Source organism: Carassius carassius, chromosome 22 (genome assembly GCF_963082965.1).
Source record: "Carassius carassius chromosome 22, fCarCar2.1, whole genome shotgun sequence".
Classification (NCBI taxonomy): Eukaryota; Metazoa; Chordata; class Actinopteri; order Cypriniformes; family Cyprinidae; genus Carassius; species Carassius carassius.
This window is the reverse complement of record NC_081776.1, coordinates 28,638,125-28,659,592: the sequence shown is the minus strand read 5'-3', so window position 1 is coordinate 28,659,592 and position 21,468 is coordinate 28,638,125. Positions and strand designations below refer to the sequence as shown.

The 21,468-nt window shown below is 37.1% G+C and overlaps 2 protein-coding genes across 2 annotated transcripts in view; one reads left to right on the top strand and one right to left on the bottom strand.

Moving 5' to 3' along the window:
- The window catches only part of LOC132099196 (tripartite motif-containing protein 16-like), a 332,267-nt gene that overhangs the window by 47,604 nt on the left and 263,195 nt on the right, over window positions 1-21,468 (bottom strand). The gene's annotated exons all lie outside the window — the stretch shown is intronic.
- Window positions 75-1,135, top strand: LOC132099272 (uncharacterized). Its single transcript, XM_059505707.1, has 6 exons — window positions 75-90; window positions 185-411; window positions 492-611; window positions 691-738; window positions 830-907; window positions 998-1,135. Exons 1-6 carry the CDS (start codon window positions 75-77, stop codon window positions 1,133-1,135), a joined length of 627 nt encoding a protein of 208 aa, XP_059361690.1.

The following is a 21,468-nucleotide window of genomic DNA, read 5'->3' as shown; positions in this document are numbered from 1 at the left end:
AATGTAACACTTTATTACTCATTGGACTGATCTGTTCATTTATGTTTTTGTAGAACATAACATCTGATGAATCCATGGATGTGTCAGTAGGTAAGTAAATTGTTGTGTCCAGTCCCCTCCCTCAGGTGGAGCTACACAAAGTTTATGATTTCTAAGCTTGTTTGTTTTTTTACCTTACTTTCAGAAGAAGTGACAGACACCATTGTAAAACCCTCAGCAACACCAGCAACCATTGCCATCCCTGCAGTGAGTGAGACTGCATCACCAGCCATTACAGCAACCATTGCCATCCCTACAGTGAGTGAGACTGCATCACCAGAAGCCGCTGCTTTGGGACCAACAACCCTGTTGGAATACTTTTCACCAGTAAAGCCATGGGAAAGGGACTGGCATCCAGTGCAAGAAAAACTGGTAAAATTATTGTTGAAATTTAATGTGCATGCATTTGCAGTCAAGCACTATTGTTTGACTATTTAAATTTTTTTTTATAGCTTGATTACGTGCTGGATGTCAAACGGCCTGGAGCTGAAATTATTGTCAAGGAGGGGAAATTGTGTCTCATTAGAGAGGAGTTTTGGAGCTTGGGTTTGCTGAGGGATATGGATTCACACGTAAGCAGTCTGCATTTGGAAAGCTATATTTGTATTTAAACATTCACTAATGAGTGACTAATTTAATTATTTATTGCAGATTGGAAACGCCTGCATGCAGCTTATTATTGAAATGGCTCGGAATATTGTATGTATATAAAATATTACAATGTAAACTCTCAAAGAGTATACATGTGTCTGAATTAACCTACATTTTTGCTTGCTTTCTTTTTCCATAGGGCAAAGATATATGCATAGAGAGCTTTTATGTTGTTCCTACTTGGAAGGAAACCCCAAACATTGTTACAGCATTACCGGTGAGTGTATATAGTGAGTGGGAGGTAAAAACTATAAAAAGGCATAAATTCTTATTTAAAAAATTTCATAATTTCTGAAATCAATTTTAGGAGGATGCAGATATGAAAGACTTGATAGTCTTTCCAGCATGGACAAAAGCTAATGGCCCTGACCATTACATTGTCTGTGTAAGGAATTATTTCTTACTAGATATTGAGTGTCTCATAGATATGTTGATTACAGCGTAATTGTTGTGTTTCTAAAACTAAACTTATCATCAATGCTTCTTCCAAGAACTTTAGAAATAAATCTTGTTACACCTTAACACATTATAGATTATGAGGCCACTTCGAAGGGAGATAGTCTTTTTAGACTCTCAGTATGCAGAGCACGAATCCGGCTTTGGAGATGTGGAATACAGACCAATTTTTAGGTCCACCTATGAATTTAGACATGCAGTTTCAGGCTCTAATTTTGGCTATGTTCCTTTAGCCATTTCTAGCTTTTGTTCTACTATACAATTAGCTTTGTTCAAAGTTTAAAGGCCATGTTCTATTGCCTTAACTCAAATTTTTGGCTATGTTCTCCTAGCCATTTCTTGCATGTTTTGGCTACGTTCATTTAGCCTGTTTTGCATGGTGTGTCTGACACTGTTCTCAGGTTACAGATGAGCTGTCATTTAAATTTGATCAGTCATATTCATGTTTTTTTGTCTACAGACAAATTGCCAACCAAATTGATCCAGGGATCTGGACAGAAATGACTGGAAAGGATTTTTCGGTGATAATTCTACTGCACAAATTATTATTTTGCATCCGTACCTTTTATCTATTATTAATTTCTAAACTGACTTTCTCATTTTCTCAATCATAGGCTTTGCCACGTCAGACAAGAGGGAATGACTGTGGTGTTTTTGTGCTGATGGTAGGGTCTTTCATTTGTTTATAAGTAAGGTCTAGTGAACAGTGTTAACAACAGCTTGTCTCCTGTATTTCAGTACACCCTCTCAATGGTCTGTGACATCGAGTTCGATTTCCAAGAGGTAAGTTAAAAAAAGGAAATTTATGTTTATTTTATTTACTTTAAGTTTATTTGGTAAAAGTAGAAAACAGTATGACCTTTAACTGGGCATTTCTTTCAGGTTGACATGCCCATGATTAGAAAATGGTGGTACCTTATGCTAATGGAACGATTTCAAATTGACGGGTATGTCAAAAAGTATTGTACATTTTGGTAAAATATTATTGAGAGGTCCCATATATGAGTTAAATTTATTTAAATTAATTTACTTTTGAATATTTTTTCAATACAACATTTTATTTAGCATGAGTAACTAAACACCCTTAATAACTCTCTTAAGCGACAATTTCTATTCTTTTCTTTTTATTATTATTCCTATAATTTTTTATTTATTATTGTTTGCAAGCTATGGGCACAGGTTTGCCTTCTGGACAGACGAGGCAAAATGCTTATTGGAGGCAAAAACTCAACCTCTGTATAGGCTAAAAAGAAGCAGAAGCACCACACAAGATGTCCCACAGCACGTCCAAGCAGTCCAAGATCGGACAAGAACTGAAGAAGCACTGGTGGACTGCATTGTGTCTTCAAAGGGAACAGAGCAGCATTTAGTGGTACTGAAATGCTCATTTTTCACCATTTAAAGATTAGCATTCCTAAATGACTCACCCAGGGCTGTGATCATTGTCAATTACAACATTGTCAATTGATTATCCAATATGCTCTTTAGCTATATTTTTAATGGTTATGCCAATTATTCATTGATGGCTTGTGTATATATAAAACAACACTTTTTGTTTGCCCGCAGGATGTTCTCAATGGGAAACCATCAAAGTGGTTCCCCCTAAAGCCACGTGTGCCAATCTTCATGGACAGTGAGCAGCAGTGTGCCATTCTTTTTGAACACCTCAAAGCTCTGCTACACAATTGTAAAACTCAACTGAACTTCACAAATGAAGTGGAGTTCATTTGTAGTTTTCTTTTTCCTGAGGTAGGCCCGCACATGTTTGTCAATTGGATTGTTTCTAATATTGCCATAAGTTGAAATTTTTATACATTAATTAATTAATGTATTTATTTATATGGACAGGCCATCATTCATGGCCTATGTGAGCTGCAGGCATTATCCTGGCAGGAGGCTGAGGAGGTGTTCCTTCGTGGCCCTACTTATCACCCTAGGTATGCTTGTAATTTGCATATGCAAAAAAAATATTATTATTACACAATATTTTTGACAATGGCATTCATCTTTTATTTTAGTGAAGTTGAGGAATTTGACCGGGTGATTGCAAAAAGAATGAGAAAAGAAGCAACATTTGCCTCCCAGAAAGTAATTATTTTGCCTTATGCATTTACATTACATTTTACATTTATTCATTTAGCAGACGCTTTTATCCAAAGCAACTTATAAATGAGGAGTTTTTTTAAATTGCAATTAAAGAAGAAAATAAAGTCACTAACACAATTCTTTCTTCCCTTTTTCTTTGCTTTGTCCTGTTTACAGCAAGATGACAGTGATTAAGGTGATCGTTAAATAAAGTACAGAATTGTTCATTATTGGTGTTTTGTCTATTATTTGAGTTTTGCTTCACATTCAAAATATCAAAAAACAGGTTTTGTAATGTTAGCATGGTATAATGTTAATTAGACCATTATATGTTGAGCTGAAAGAAAAAAAATGGAATTTGAAACATTGTACAAAAACAAACTAAAACATTGTAGCAATGTAATGTCACATAATATTTTTCAGATGATAGTTCAATTTGTATTTGTATCGGTTGCATCAGTAATTTCCTTTCAATTACACCCACGCTCAAAAAATAAATACTGGGTAATTAGTTAGTTTGAGAACACATTGATTTTTTTTGGCACATGCATTAAGCAGGAAACGCAAATATTTATTTGGATAACTTTAAATAAAAAGAGACCGTAATATTGCATTCTGATGTTTTCAATGGCATTTGGATAAGGGTGTTATACGATCTTCTGAACAGCAGGAGGTGCTGTCTCAAAAAACGAGGGGTCTAAGAATGCGGGACTCTGGGTGCGGGACTGTAGATGCAGCAGGCTCCGAGTCTGCAGCTTGATAATATTGCTAAGACTATAGAATCTAGCGAACGTGTTGGTGTCGCCCAACACACAGCTCTACAAATATCTGTCAGCGAGGTGCCATATATACCGATTTCATTTGCATGGTAACAGCCCAAATGTCTTATTATTCTAATTCACTGATTAAATGTAAGAATTTGACTAAAAATATAATGCACACTTGATGGCTTTATAAAAAATGGCTTTATAATGCTAAAATGCCCATAAAAAGGTAAATTCTATTTCTATGTCTAAGTCTATTTAAATTTAATGGAAAATATTGATTTCTATCTGACCACAACACAGACTATGAAGAATATGAAAAACTTTAGGTCCTTAAGATACCAGCATGATAACACAATCAGTTGAATTAATGACTCAATGACTCACTCATTTGATTCACTGGTTTCAAAGTGCCAGTGGACAGAGGGTTTCCTCTCAAAGGGGAATTCCTCACCCTCACCGTAAGACCAGTCCGACCGGTGACAGAAATAGGGTGCCCCTGGCTGCCTCCAGGAGGAAACCCATATCCAGGCATCAGCACGGGCACTCCGCCTCTTCACAGGAAACAGAGTCTGATGGTCTGATGCAACTCCAAGATGGTCATCCTCCCAAAATGGAAGCATGATTTGTCAGCAAAAGCCACCTCGGTGTGCTTAATGCTCAGACACGTGAGGCAGCAATTGTGACCATCACCTGGTGCCAGGTAACAACTGCATCCAGAAACTTATGGATGGAAAGGCATCTTTAAAAAGATGCATCATTAAAAAGTCATTCCACCTGTAAATGTTCTTTTAGTGTGCTGAAACGCACAGGAGAGATGGCTGCCTGCAATACACACCACTGAAGCGTCATACCACCAACACGAGAGGCTTTGAAGAGCGTGCTTGACTCATTCTGCAGACTTGAAGCAGGAGATCAGGAGCAGAACAATAGAACTGCTCGGCTCCGAAGCAAAAAACTGAATATGTGGTACATCAAGCACTCTCAAAAAACTCAACTTCTAATCAGTAATGCTGTCTATACACTTTTTGATGAATTAATCTCCTACTTGCATTATACATACATCTGCACTTTGCTTTTTATGATGAGAGGATTTGCAAGACTGCAAAAACTCATCTGAACTAGTGTTAATTTGGTCAGCTATTTTTAATTTAATTTAATTTTAAGCTATCTTAATTTTGTATCAAATATAACTTTTAGTTTTTATCATATTTAGTCAACTTGCTATCAGCCAAACTGTTTTTGTTTTAGTCAAGTTTTAGTCGACTAAATGTGTGAGAATTTTATTGTACTTTGTCATATTTTTGTCTTACTGTATAATGGTTAATGATAAAAAATATTATTTTGCTAAATTTTAATTGCAATTACTGTTGTCCTTTGGGGGATTTATTTTTACATTTCATCAGAAGTTGCTCTTTCACCAATAAGCACAAATCAATAGTATATTGACTCGTATGCATCTAACGCAGGGTCATTTCCAACCATTTTGATACCTAGGTGAAATCCCTATATATATATATATATATATATATATAAAATGTTCAGACACCAGTTTCTTGTTTCAGTTTCAAATTGCTTGTCACAGTAATGAAACTAATTTGTGGAGATTAAGTGCATTGGGAGTTCCACAAGGCTGAACGCATTATTTGTAAATTTACTGTTAAGATAAAAATTTTGCACAGTTTATCATCCGTAATACCATTGTGTAGCCACTAAATGCCTGTATAATGCATGTAACAATGCCTAGTACCTAAGAAATTGTCATCATACATACATTTATTTCATTACATTTGGATTTCGAAATGCCTACATGTGCCTACATTGAATAAAGTCATTATTTTTGTTTTATTCACATACAAAAAGTATTGTTGTCAATTTATAATGTTATGGTTGAACCACTGATGGTAGATGGGCTATTCTGACGATGCCTTTCATACTTTTCTGGACCATGACCATGTATTTTACTTGGCAGTATATGGGACAGTCACAAGCCTCCCTGTTTTCATCCAAATTATCTTACATTTTTTTACGAAGACGAACTAATTTTTTATGGGTTTGGAACAACATGGGAGTAAGTGAATAATGACAAAAATTTCATTTTGGGGTGGAGTATTCCTTTAATATGGGAATAATACATGACACACTGATTCTTTAAAAATGCATTTGCAGAAAAAATTCACAATTTCTCAACATGGTTTCTCGACTGCCACAAATACTGCCTAAAAAAAAAACACATTTTGTGCACTTTTTACTGTACCAATATTTTAAATTAGCATTTCAGCTTTTGTATTACAAAAAATTGTTACTTTGCCAAAGCACTGACAGAGTCCATTGATCCTAATTGTGTTGTTGAGTGCTGCGCTTCAAATATTAACTTTGCATGCAACAACAATCAGGCAGCAATTGACAGCGCTCCGATCCAGTGGCATACAGGCATTGACAGTACTGTAGCCTGATAATTTTGGGGGATCCAGTGGGGGCGGCAAACATATTTCAGGGTGACCATGCCACTCTTAATCACAACCCTGCTAAAATTAAGTGCCCGAAAGTGTGCTCATTGGCAACCCCTCCAGCTGGTGGTGCCCTAGGCAACCGCCTAGCTTGCATGTGCATAAAAACTTTACTGATATAACCTTAGTGTACAGATTTGTAACAGGATATCAATGAGAGGCAAAATAAACACCTAAGACTTAGATCTGCACTCACCCTGTCCACGTTATGAAAACTGGTGTAACAAAAACCTACTCTCAAATATTATAACAGAGAAATTCCTAACAGTAATTCCAAATTGCATTACTGTTTCTCTTTTAAACTTACAGGGAAAACAGACTGAATGACACCTGCATTAAAGAAAAATACCTCGAATGGAGATCGCTTAACTCTAGCTTACTTGTAAAGTACTGTATGTCTGTGTTTTCAGATCGTGCACCTCCACAAAGAGAAGCATTGGTAGACTTGTTTCTTTAGCTACACTATGTTTCTAAACTCATATCCTACATTAACATTTTTTTTAATACATTTATTTTTGATTTTATGTTTGGACTTAAATATCTTTATCATAATAACAGCAGCTGCTGTGATGCTGTACAAGCACTTCCAGTGTAGAGGGTAACACGGGAGTGGATTTTCAAATATGTCCTGTCTCACTCCTGCAAAAATAAAATCCTGTCCCATCCCAATCCCACAAAACAATTGGGGAAAAAAATTGCTCCACTCAGATACTTTGCTCCACTCACATACTCTGGTCGGGTGAATGCGGCGCTCAGAAAAAGGACAGGTCAAAGCAGCGCGCAAATTAAACATTTAAAAGCACATGTAAATGAGAGAGTAGCTCTAGCACTGAGTTAACACTGCTGTGAATGATGTGGTGTTGTTCAGTATGTGATGGAGGTGCCAAAACTGCAGTTGATAGAATGTGCGCTGCAGCACGATACTACGATATTTCTTCAAAAGCAGATCGTGGAGACATTTTTATCGTCCACGATCAAAAATCGTCATATTGCACACCCCTAGTTTATAGTTTATCTATATAAAAGGTAGCCTATATTTGTGTATAAAGTTGGGGATCAAAGTGTATTCCCGGTCCCACCCGCTCCTGCTGACATTTTTTCCTGTCCCTTTCCAATCCCGTGATTAATAGTGATTTTGTTCCCAATTCCGCGGGATTCCCACGGGATTCCCATGACCTGTGGGAATGTCAGCCTCTATTCCAGTGTGAAAACTCTGGCACATCCACAGCTGCAGTGATGCTGTAGTTACGCTCACGCACCACTCATGCTTGAAGTGTGAACCCGGCGCAATGCCTTTTTCACACAGGCTGCATCTGAAAACTTAGGCAGCTGACTTGCTGCCGTATGAGACAATGACTTTGCAGGCAGTGTTTTTGCACGAAGGCACCTCATGAAAGTGATTTCGGAAAGACTTCTGAGGCAGCATAATGTTTTAATGATCTACAACAAAATATAATGAGTTTGTGTTAACTAACATTTAATTACTATAATATTGAACTCGTGAAATGCACAGGGACGATACATCTATGCTGCCTTCAAAATTTAATCAGAAGGAGATACCTCTGGAGACAGGAAGTAAAGCAGAATTTGAATTCAAACATGCCTTGATGCCTTCCTGCCTTGGAGTGCTGCATCCGAAGGCAGAATTTTATGGCACTCGGATGGACTCTTTAATATGACGTTGTAACGTGCACTAGTCTCACTGAACGTGAATGTCTGCATCTGTTGAACATGATGTCTACGTCTGCTGAACATGACGTCTGCGTCTGTCACATTTACAGTTTGCCTGCCTGAAAGTCACGTCTGGGTCTGCTGCAATTGTTTCCAGCACATTCCAGAAACGTACTCATGCTTTATTATTCATATTCATTCTCTATTATGTAGCCTATAGCTTTTTATTCCAAATGGTAAATACTAAGTTAGACAAATAAAAAAAAAAAAAACTTTATGCCATTGTACAAAAAGACATCAAATAAAAATGAATTAAAATAATAAATATTTTGAGATTTAGTCAGACTTTCTATTTAGTTTTTTAAAGTAGACTACTTATAGCTCAGAAACAAAGGATGGCTTATTTTTTCTTAACCACTTGCATGTATGAATATGATATTTACCCAAAAATAAAACGACATTGACAACATCCAAAAATAAAAAAGGGAATTTAAATCACACTTTTAATCACAGAAGATATCTTGCAAAACAAACAGAGGAATTGTTTCCATTTGTACTGATAACCAACTATGAATATCAAACCAGAATTTAGAAGTAAACTTTCAGTAAAAGAATAGGTGATCAAATGTTTCAGGGACAGAATAATAAAAACCACATGGGTCCACTTAAAAATGAAATCTTTTCTGAATAAAATCACTAACAGGATAAACCCTGAACATAAGTGAGGGTTCAACTTCTCCTTTAGAAAATATCACTGATAATCTCCTGTGATAATAGCGATGTTTAAATTCTTTAGAAATAAATTTGTTAATACACACTTATTATAGAAGAGATCTATAGTAGCCTACATATTTTTAAAGAAGGAAGAGAAACAACAGACCTAGATAGCTGGGGGGGGGATCCTGGACCTCCCATAACTCCACCAAAAATATTTACTTACTTTGGGAGTCCTGATTTTTAATTAAACTATAATATTTGAAACTTATTTTTTATGTATTTTTACTGACTGTGCTCATTTACAGTGTGTTCTTTCACGGCATGATTCAGTAAAATAAAATGCATTAACAATTCTTGAAAAATTAAAGATTTGTGGACAGAAAATCTAGGCCTATGTCAGTGGTGTAGCTAGTCAGCCCTGGGCCAATATGTAATTTATTTATTAATTTATTTTCTGAAGTATATAATGTTATGTGGATCGTGCTTCACAAGCCGTTTTATTAATGGTATAAATGCTTGGAAAAAACATTTTAAATTTTCAAGTCCATTCATGCAAGCCACCCAAAAATCACAGCTTTGTGCTTTGTTACTATAAGTGCCTATCTTCAATTTTATGATAAAATATATAGAATAAAAGTGTACGCTCTTTCATTTGTAGTGAGATAATTCGTCAGGATGAATCAATGACATTTTCATCTTTAATCTTTGCAGCAAGAAATAAACATGAATATTTGAATGCATGTAAAAAAAATGTTTGTGAAATTGATCAATCAGATTAAAAAAAAAAAGTGGCACTAGTGCCGCTGTATATGGAAGTATATGGGTAGCAATATTCAATTTGGAATGTAATATGCAAAATGACAATGCAATATGTAAAATAGCAATGCATTTCTGTATTTACATTTACATTTTCCAATACATTTGTGCAACGTTTGGTGCAAAATGAAAATTAAATTACATAATTTTCATTTGCCATTTCATACACTAGTTATAATATGTAAAATTAATACTAATTTTAAGGCTTTATAAGTTGCAAAATTAAAATGAAAATGTGTTACAGAAATGATTAGATATGTGTAACATATCTCAAGCCCAACAAAGAAGACTAAAAAGAGAAAAATCATTCAATTTAGTATGTCATAAAACTAATATTACTAATTTATTTAAGAAATGTAACTACATTAATTTTCACAATTATTTATTAATGTCACACACACATACCTAGTGCCTTATGACTTAAAAGATGAGAGTGGTAAAAGTTACAGACATGGAACTGTTCAGTCTATTATTGATTTTTATTTCCACTTCACTTTTATCCAAAGAGACAGAACTATTTGCACTGTATTTATCAGTGGGACAATATTCATACAATACTGCAACCTAGAAATTATTTGCAAGTTGCAGCAGCACGAATTATGTGCCCAGCTACATCTGATTCAAATATTTTGCTAATTAACAGTGAGTGGTGGTTTCAGACATTACAGTGCCGCACTCTTATTGACTCTTATTCTGTCTGAAAGAATGAAAAGACCGAGTTGAAGGTGGAGCGATTCGACCAATCAGATGAAAGCAGCATTTCAGCTCCGCACACAAGTGTGAATGAAATATTGAAGCCATAAACCGAAATGATCAAAATGTACACAGACCAACTGTCTTGTCCATGTTCTCTCACTTGAATCCTCTTGAGTCTTGAGTCTCTTGACCTTCGTGAGGGGGCGGAGACGTGATCGGCTTGGAATGCATTTTCAATGTGCACTTTGAATTTTGCTACATTCATTTCGGGACATTGAATGAAAATGCAATCGTAAGTGTCTTGACTGTGAGTGTTAATGCAATTAAGAAAAATAGCATTTGAATGATAATTTTGCCACAGTCTTTGCTTGAACATGTTATACATATCTAATAATTTCTGTAATACATTTTAATTTTGCAATTTATAAAGCGGTAAAATTAGTATTTATTTTACATATTAAAACTAGTGTGTGAAATGGCAAATTAAAATTATGTAATTTAATTTTCATTGTCATTTTGCACCAAACGTTGCACAAATGTATTGGAAAATGTAAATGTAAATACAGAAATGCATTGCCATTTTACATATTGCATTGTCATTTTGCGTATTACATTCCAAATTGAATATTGCTACCCATATGCTTCCATAGCTGTAGGCTATTTGTACAAAATGCAAACACAATTTTTGCACAGCAGCCAAAACAAAAAAAAAAGTAAAAAACATAAAATAAAAATTGTGATGGGATATTTATAATTATTTGTTAATATATTAGTGTTTTCTAAATGTGACAAAGATGAATTTGACGATCCTGACTCGCCATCTCCTCAAATTGAACCCTGAATGCCCAGACGCTATGCCACTGGCCTATAGCCTACACTTATTTAATATCACACAAAGAGTGACATTTTTTTTCTCTCCCGCAAAAATCACACGTGATATTGATTTTATACAACAGTTAAATAAACAATGAGTTAATATTAACAGACTTCTGTTTAAGATAACATATTGGCCATTTTTGCAATTTCACCAATAAAAAATAGCTCATTACAAACTGAGCAACATGACAGTGTTTCGCTCCTTAATTTATCAACTGTTTAGGTGCTCAATGACTCCCTTATTAAAAGTAACTTGCTGCCACCTACTGGCAGTTTTTAACATTAAAAGTACCTTTAACTTTTTTTTTCTTATTTTCAGTAGGCTATTCAACATTTTTGGATTAAAATATCAAAACATTATTTCTGAATTTGTGACTGCAGGCTAAAAGATTCATGTCCTGCATTAAACAGCGTGTAAATACATCTAAATGCCTCGTCAGATGCAGCTTGTTTCCTCTGCATTGCAAAGATAAATTTTGTTTATAATGATTTTATTGGTTTGGTAACAGCCCCGAATGTCTTATTATTCTAATTCACCCTATTAATTAACTAATATATATATATATATTTAATTTAACGCAAAATGTAATGCACACTTCCCAAAAAAAAAAAAAAAGATACAAATGCCAATAAAGGGTATAAATCACTTTTGCCGGAGAATATACATTTTTTATCACTACTGTGAACTGACTACACAGAATATGAAGAATATCAATAACTTCAGAAGTCAGGTTCTCTATGGCTAGGGTTGCCACCCGTCGTCCCGTATTTGAGAATAGAATAGCGCGTCCCGTTTTGAATCAATACGGGACGGGGTTTGTCCCGTATTTTCGGAGTTGTCTTCAATGCAACATCTCATGCAGATCATCCCACCGGCATTCTGTGAAGACTCGTCCTATTCTACCCCTGATTGGGTAATGCTCGCTGCTATTGTTGGATTGATTGGTTTGTTTCAGGTTCACGGCCAATCAGAGTCAGAGGAGGGCGGGTCTCTTGGCAGAGAGTCGATTTGAAAGAATGGCGGAGGCTGCTCCAGATACCTCCCCGTGTCCAGCGCTGAAATGAAAGCGGATGCAAAAGTACCTACGAAAGTGGGAGGAATCAAATACTTGGCTGGAAAGTGTCCGCGGAAATGAGTATCAAGCACAATTTGTCGGCGAGTGTTCTCTGTTGCGCTTGGTGGCTTGTCAGATGTGCCACAGTATGCCTCGGGAGAACAACATTCATACACTTTATAATATGGTTCATTTATTTAACATTAGTATATTAATTAACATGAACTAACAATGAGTAAGAAATACATTTGTTACAGTATTTATTAATCTTTGTTAATGTTAGTTAATATAAATGTTCTCATGTTAGTTCACAGTGCATTAACTAATATTAACAAGATTTTAATAAAGTATTACTAAATGTGGAAATTAACATGAATAAAGATGAACAATTCCTGTATAAGTGCAGATCATTATTAGTTAATGTTAATTAATGTAGTCAACTAATGAACCTTATTTAAAAGTGTTAGCGATTTGTTTATTACGGTTAAGGTGTACAGTCAGACACATAAGTATTATTTTAATAAGAGATAAGATAGATACATTTAATAATAAAAATATAGTGCCTAAGTGAAGCAAATAAACAACTTAACTAATTTAAATGATTGCTTTATTGAATACCCTACTGTAGAATTAACAATAGACTATATAAAATAGATTAAAGGTACAATTTGTAAGATATTTGCAGTAAAATATCCAAAAAGCACTAGGCTAGTGTTATATATTTTGTACACCTGATCACTAACAAGATCTCTAATGTTTTCAACTACTTGTAAATCATGAGAAAATTCCCATTCTAAACAGTGACACGGGGCAGTGCAGGCGCCTGTCAATGACGTTAGTTACCCTTTGTAACCGCCTTTACTGACGTAGAAACCACATGACAACAGTGTTGTGGCCAAATGTGACAAACTTCAACTAGAAAAGAGATGCCGATCTCGCTTGTGTTTTACTCAACAGTGAGTTGTTTTGATTCGCATCTTTACAGAAAACGTATGCTATTATAACGATCACCAAGATTAGTATTATGGGGCATACACGCCAAACACGGGGAATCGCGTCTCTAGACCCGCACAGGAACGCTTCTGATTCATAGTCTGATCGCGTCTTTGCATTGACTTTGTATGTAATCTACTCGCGCAAATCATTGAACTCGTGTTAAATCCATGATTTACCTTTCCATCTGATTGATGACCGTCAGCGGTTGTGTAGAAGACAACAAATCCCATCATTCCACGCTCCTTGTTAGCGTCATCAAACAAATAGGCAAATAAGGGTTTTCTATTTTAGTATATTATATTTATTTCTGAGATGCAAAGCTGAATTCTCAGCATCATTACTCCAGTCTTCTTTGGAAACAGCTGTGCTGCTTAATATTTTTCTATGATATTTTTTCAGGATTGATTGGTGAATCCTGGCAGATTATTATTCAAAATATAGAAATCTTATCAATTTAACATTATTGCTGAAAAGTTTGTTTTCTTTTTTTTTTTTAAGGAAAAAATAAATGAATAATAAAATAATATTAGAATCCTAATATTACATTTTAAATGTAAAATATAAGAAAGAAGAGAGACGCTTCAAACACTGAACATTAATCAGACAATGTATTTTTCTATATATTTTATTATTATTTTACAGCTCAACACAGTGAAACAGAAAGAATGAGCAGAAATGATCCATTAATATGTTCTTACTACTTCTGATATTACTATTCACTTTATTTGTGGGGGAAGAAATTTATTATGGTATAAAGCTATTCAGCTCTAGTTTTCCAAGATCAAAATTCAAAAGTGAACAAACTATATTAATTTATGAACACTTTTTGGGAGTTTTCTATATTTGGGAGTTACTTGTATTTCTGTAAGTCTGCTGTTTAACACTTAGGCCCAATCCCAATTCTACCCCTTAGCCCTTCCCCTGTCTCGATTCTCTTTTGGTTGGAGGGGAAGGGGTAAGGGGAAGGGCCAGATAGCCCTTCAAACGAAGATTTTTCTGGACCACTCTTCAAACGAAGGGGTATGAATTATCTCGGCAACATGGCTGCTACAGTGAACAAAAAGACATAAATGTAAGCTTTTTTGGCATAAATAAAGTTTTTAACGAAAAGTAATCATTTGTTTTATGTTACATTCAATTAAGTTCATATTAACGGTCCTGTTACTCACAGAAATGTTTGCAAAAAATTATAATATTACCGCTAATATTTGCTAACGTCATATCATTTCAGACTGCATGATAGTGCCACAGCATATGCCTGATCAGGGCGATAATTGCCGTAGACATTGATGGGGGCTAATCCCCCCAATAATTAGAAATCACTAAACCATTTTCTCAAATATTGCCTATTCCAGAGAGAGAGAAAGAAAGAGAAATGGAAGTTGCGTGTATTCGCGTCTGTGCGTTTATCTTTTTAGAGTGAGTTTACTTAAAAACAGCGATTGTATCCTCTCGATGCTGGAAAATATAATGTAGCGATTCAGTATTTAAACTGTATTTAATAAAAGTCACGGGGCAGCGTTGACAAGTTTAATTTCTCCTGGATATGTGCAATGTGCGATTTCCGATATGTGTGTGTCACGCCCGTTTCACAAATACTCCGTCTGTGGTGCGTATGTGTTGCGTATTTTTTTACGCACCCATGTTAACGGATTCCAGCGTTCACACTGCACGCGGCTGTGGTCCGTCAGTGCGTTCCAGGAGCAGTGCGTCTGCAGCAGTGCAGCGATCGTTTACGTACCGAGTCTATTTTTGCTGTGCTACATGTGCTGAATTAAAGTGAGAGCGCATTGTTCGCGTTAAAAATGAACAAGGATTGACACTGAAATGCAGTCATTTCACAATAAATGTATACTAATTAAAGCCTACTGTGTTTCACACGCAACACATGGGTTTTGGCTAGATTTAAAACAAGAACAAGAGCAACTTTACAGAAACAAGGCAACATTATATATGCACTTTTATAGAGGAAGAAAAACAAAGTTATTTAAGACCCGTTGGATTGCGTGTAATAAAGATTTAAATGCAAAAGGCACGAGAGTCGACTGTTTCTGTCAGTGGTGAGTTTTAATTTTAAATGTTAGTGATAGCCTAACAAGAAAAGTAGGCTAATGTTGTGTTTAAATGTGTTGCAGCTTGTTTCAGCAACTTATTATAAAAACCTAGCAGTCAAATGCATGAGTAATAAGTTGTTTATGTTTGAATTTAAATATGTCTATGAAAAATTGTTACTGTACTGTGATGAAAGAGTATCACAATGCTGAAAAGCTTTTCGATTTTTTTTTTTTTTTTCATGATTTGATATCAAAATAATGGACAAATGTTGTGTTTTGTGGCTTAAACAGCCGCGGATCAGTAGCAGACTGCAAATGCGTCCTGTGTGAAAGCACAATGAGTCCGTGCTGCTTCAGCACCACATACGCAACACACACGGACTACATACGCACTGCAGACGGATTATATGTGAAACAGGCGTCAGTAAGCAGCTCATTAATACAGAACGATTATTAAAGGCTCTAATGCACACCAGCACACCAGTATATGTGTGTATTGAAAGAGCTACACAACGAATGATGTTGTGGGACGGCATAGTAGTGGTGTCCCAATCCTTAGGGGAATATTTTCTCCCCTACCCCTTGACACTCTGTTATCAAGGGACAAGGGGAAAGGGTACGCGGAGGAGTAGGGGTATAAAATAGAATTGGGTTTGTGCCTGTACAGTGAACCTAAGTAAAAGTGTTAATGAAGTAGAAATGCTGCTAATTTCATTGAACGAATCTGTTATAGAGTTTACTATAATATTTCATCTAAACCATCTGCTGATGCTGAGTGATAGTTTCTCTCTCAAAGAGTTAAAAGCGTATAACAAATACTGTTTGAAAATCACAAACACTGATGAAAAAATGATAAATGGTGATTTCTCACCATGTGACAACAGTATCAGAATCTGCAGCTTTCTGTGAATCACTGACAAAGACACACTTGATCATCTGTTTGATCACAACATGAAGAGCTTTAAATAAAACCATCAAAACAACTTCAGCACAGCAATAAAGAAGCACAAAGTGACCAATGATACATCATAAGATGACACTTGTACATGAAAACAACTAGAGAAAGATGAAACACTCACCTCAGTGTTTGTGCCTCCGCTTTGTCTTCCTCTGAAGTGTTGTGTTGAACAGCAGCTCTGAAATTTATTTCACTTCTACCAGGAAGAGACATGAGAATGAGAAGAATGACAGACAGTCATCTAAACTCTCATCTGCGGATATTCAGTCACTTCAAATAAAAGGTTGATTGTCAGGAAACACTGTTCAACTCAGAAGTTGCTTTACAAATTCGAACATGCTTTGAATGGACAGTGGTGGGTTTCCACATTAAAAATATAAATATAATATATTTATATATTTATTTCTTTACACACACAGTATTTGCATTTTCAAAAACTGGCCCAAAGGAAAAAAGTGCCACACCTGTTCCTTTATTAGGATCATTTTTCAGACTGGTGCTGAAAGGAGCAGCATTTCAAAAGCCTATTTAAAGGGGTCATATGACACAATTTGTTTTCTACGTTTTCCTATCTCTTTGGAGTGTTACAAGCTGTTTGTGAATAGAAAAGATCCCTGAAGTTGCAAAGACTAAAGCCTCAAAACCAAAAAGATATTCTTTATAAATTTAAGACTGATCACCGCCCTTCAAACATGCCTTGTTCTAACACACCCCCACATGTCTACATCACAATGTGGGAAGATCTGCATAACGCTGCCCAAATGTTCTCGCAAAGGATGGTGTGACATCGTTCTCTTCTTCATCTTCACAGACCGTTTTGTTTGAAGCGTGCATTCTAAACATGGTAAGAACGATCTTTACTTTGACGCCCCATGAAACACAATCTCTGCATTGTTTGTTTGGACTAAGAGCACACACGTGATGTCCTTGAGGGGGCAATTTATGTGCATTATGAGCATTTTTTCATTTTGTTTCCTAAAAAAAAGGTCAGCTCTCATTTGTCTCTCTTTTCGAGGTTCCCGTGGCTTCAGAAACCCATCGCTGCCAAAGCACGGAGGAGAATGAGCTCGAGAGGATCAAAGGTAGATCTGGCCAATGAATTTAGAGAAGGGCTTTCCCTTCCGTGCTCATCAGCTTGGACGAGAGAAAGCCACTGGAGAATTGTTATTTTTCTAACATTTTCTGATCCGGAGGCAAGTGCTCTGCTGGATACAGTCCAGTAAGAGCAGTAGATGTCTGAGGAAGGGCGAAGAAAGCTAAAGCTGAGCCATCTCAATCTTCCTGCCCTGTGTATGATGAGCTGTTGGGAGGTTATGAATCACACCACGGCAAGGCTGGACTTGCAATGGAAGCGTGCTAAGAAGGTGAGGCCGCGAGGTCGTCTCAGTGAGTGTTATCTTTCTGGACATAGCCTATCAGCTCAGGTGAGCCTTCCATTTCTTCTTGATCTCCATACAGAGATCGAGAAGGAATGAAAGTGGCTGTTTCCTTGCGCATCCATCGATTCCAGAGTATGAGTATGCAACATTGAGGTGATGTGCGAAGATGGTTTCAGCCTTCAATTCTTCAGAAACTTTCAGCTCTGAGCCCGGACAACATAGGGGTCCTGGTCCGTCTCGGTATGAGGCTAGTGTCACGGCTCTCTCTCCTCCCCTACCTGTGGATAGGAGTAGGAGGAATCGCAGGTCAAAGGAAGAGAGGCAAGGAAAAACCTACTGGATGTGATCCAGACAAGGGAACTTCCTATATTACAGTCTCCTCTTGAGCGGGGCTCCAGCGCAGGAAACAGACAGAATATATGTGTGAAAGAAACATAGAGGATATATGTGTGTGTGTGTGTTTGTTAATTTGCTGGTGTGTATAATCCTTCTGTGAGATTCCTTTGCAGTGTACTTCCGGGACCTGTGGGTTTCTGTCCCTTCTAGGGTAGGTTCTCTGGAGCATGCACCTGGGCTGGATTCAGAAACTGGGTGCTCGACTTGCAGTGTTACTTCACTCGATGATATTATGTCCAGCTGGTACGATAGGCCTGGTTCCGGCTTCATGCTGCCTGGAGAATGCAGCCAGGTCATAGGCTTCTGCAGGATCCTAATTTATCATCAGTCCCCGGCACTGCAAGAATTTCCTGGATGTCCGGCCAGGTTACCCTGAGGTGCTTCCTGGTCACCTGGATATCCCTTCTTGCTGACGCATCGAGTGGGAAGTATAGGTGGCATTTGCAAGAATCTTCTTGTGTAACACTGTCTCAGGCAGTGCTCCCTTCGCCTTAGAGCGTTGCATTTGAACTTGCCTCTCCCATTTGGTTCAGCACTTCTTTGATGCTTGGGAAGCTTTAAGTTCACATGCTAGGCTCTGTGTACTTTCTGAAATCCACATGGTGGTAAGTGTGAACGTTAAAAACTGTGCCCACTTTCTAAAATTCACCGATGTGCTGAGTGTGCATGCTAGCACTTTGCGCACTTTCTAAAATCCACATAGGTGGTAAGTGTGCACGCAAGACTGAAATCCTGTCCAGTAAGGTTTACCAGGTCCGCTTCGTTCCCTTTCTCTCCACTCAACCAGTGTTTCTTTATTAATACACTTTCAAGCATCACTCCCCTCATTATTGTAAAAAACTGGATGTCCAACCAGGCCGCCCCAAGGGGCATCCTGTTCACCTGGATATCTCTTCTTGCTGATAAATTGAGCGGAAAGTATAGGTGGCATTTGCGAGAATCTTATTGTGTTTGAGTTAGATGGTTGTGTTTGATGCTTGGGAAGTTTTAAACACACGCTAAGCTCTGTGTACATTCTGAAATCCACATGGTGGTAAGTTTGCAAGTTAAACACTTTCTAAAATGCACATAAGTGTATCCTCAGGATTACTATTTAAACAGGGTGTTTCTACTAGGGATCTGTTGAGACAGTTCCATCAGCAAGCTTATGCAAGAGCAAGCTGCCAATACTTATTATATTGCTAGTGTAATGTCTTCCCCTTTAGTCTAGGGGTAAATGGGAACGATGAACCTTTAAACAGGAGAAAACGTCTGGGTACCTTCCATCCTACCTTACCCACAAGCTTAACTGATTATTATGCAAATCTTCTAACTCTAACTCAACTTTAACAACCCCCAACAAAGAGCACAACAAGCGCGATAAGCACTTATGGGCCTGGAGAACGGAACAACCTCAAACGCTGCGATGTCTCTCTCTCTCCTCCATGCTCTCTCTGCTATTTTGTACTAGAGGCCAGCAAACATGCACCAATCAGGACAGCACATTCAGGTGGATGAGTGCAGCTGATTATCATTAGCATATTAAAGGGTACATAACATACACAGTTTCACCTAATCTCATGTTAATCTTGAGTACCTATAGAGTAGTACTGCATCCTTCATATATCCAAAATGTCTTTAGTTTTATCACTTATAAAATAAAAATTCAGCTTTCCGATTCTCTCCAGAAAAAGCTGAGCTCCTGGAGGCATGCCGTGGGCAGAGCTATAATACTGATGTTTCGTGTTGTTTCCATTAACATATATTCACGTATGTGCTGATTTCCAACAAAAGACAGAAATCTGATGCAATTGTACTTACATGAATGGGGTCTTTTATCACTGGGAGCGCTCCATGTTTTAATAGCAAATGATGTCCAAATCCAGCGTCGACCTGGGCTTTGTTTATAAAACATTCCACACTGAAATGATGAGAGCACAGAAATGCACAAACAAACTGCACTCTTCTCATGTAACGCTGGGTTCTTTGGGAAGCTGAACACGGTAAACTTACCCTCACATCCAAAAACACACTTATTTGGAGACATTCTCTAACAAATCCTATGCAGCACTGCCAACGATTTCCTGATGAAGCGTGTTGATGGGCGTGGTCTCGCTCTCCTCGTGCGCGGGTGCACATTAGATCCACGATCGAAAAAAAAAACTCTTTAACAATGTAAACAGCTCTGAATACATGAAACACCATTGTAGCCCCTCCTTTAAGCACAAACACACAGCTAGAGAGAGAAAGGAGAGAAAGAGAGCAAAAATACAAACACCAACAACATTGTATCAAAGATAGACAACAATTAATGTCATAAGCAACCTGGTCTCACAGAATTCTGTGAAATCAACACTGCCCCTTAATTCAAAATCAGTGGCAGTTTCATGGAATCGCCGAAAATTCTGTGATGTGCCCATGGAAGTGATGCCTATGTAAGTCAGTGACAGGCAGCATCCGTGGTCAACACGGATTCCCTGTTCCAACACCGGCCCTCCCCAATTGACGTCATTTTATAATTTGGAAACGTATCCCTTTAAATATTCTGAGTTTACTCAAAGTACTGTACTTGAAATATTTAGTTTTATAGTGATTTCAGCTTGATATTGCATTGTTCTGTCGTCGTTTGATCTCTAGGATAACTTCTGGTCACCCTGTTCTGTGGCGGTAGCACAGAATATATTCAGTGGTCGCCACAGATTGTTTCACCTTCACCTACCGATATTTGCCTATTTCTGATTTTGACACTTTAAGTAGGCTATTCAAGTAGTCTGTGTTTGCGATGCAATGTAGCCTAATTAAACTGTGAACATCTTATCTCCCCTGATCAGTTTGTATAGCCTTTTGCTTATTGTCAAATTCTTTGATGGCACCACAGTTTCTTTCGTGCTGGACACATGGATAACCGGATCAACTAGAGGCAGGCGTGATCAATCAAACTCCCACCACTCCATCCATCAGCCACCCCTTAGTAGAAATAATATTTGGATTAATTTACTATTTCTTTATGTTTACTGAATTGACAGATATACAGACAACGAAAACAAAAAACGATAAAGACTAATAATAAATTAATGTTAAATCAGACAAGTCATTTGCCATGATGGCGACACGTCACACTTATTTGCGCGCATCCTAGAATTTTGCGGTTTTTACAGTCATTGCAAGGATCACCTCTACAAAGTGGTAAATCTCAAACCTGCGTTATTTATTTACATCACCTTTATTGTTTATTCCCACACTCCTCCAAAGCACATTGCAACCCAAATATGTTTGTATCAGTGTCGCATTCTTCCTGAGGATTAGTTTGTGTTTGTTGTGTTGCAATAGAGCTCAACAGTCTGGACGTAAAAATCCCATTGAGTTTTTC

Bases quoted from the DNA above. Each gene is read 5' to 3' on its own strand.
- LOC132099272 (XM_059505707.1), top strand. The intron at 412-491 runs GTAAAATTATTG...TTTTTTTTATAG, and splicing joins ATCCAGTGCAAGAAAAACTG to CTTGATTACGTGCTGGATGT. The intron at 908-997 runs GTGAGTGTATAT...AATCAATTTTAG, and splicing joins ACATTGTTACAGCATTACCG to GAGGATGCAGATATGAAAGA.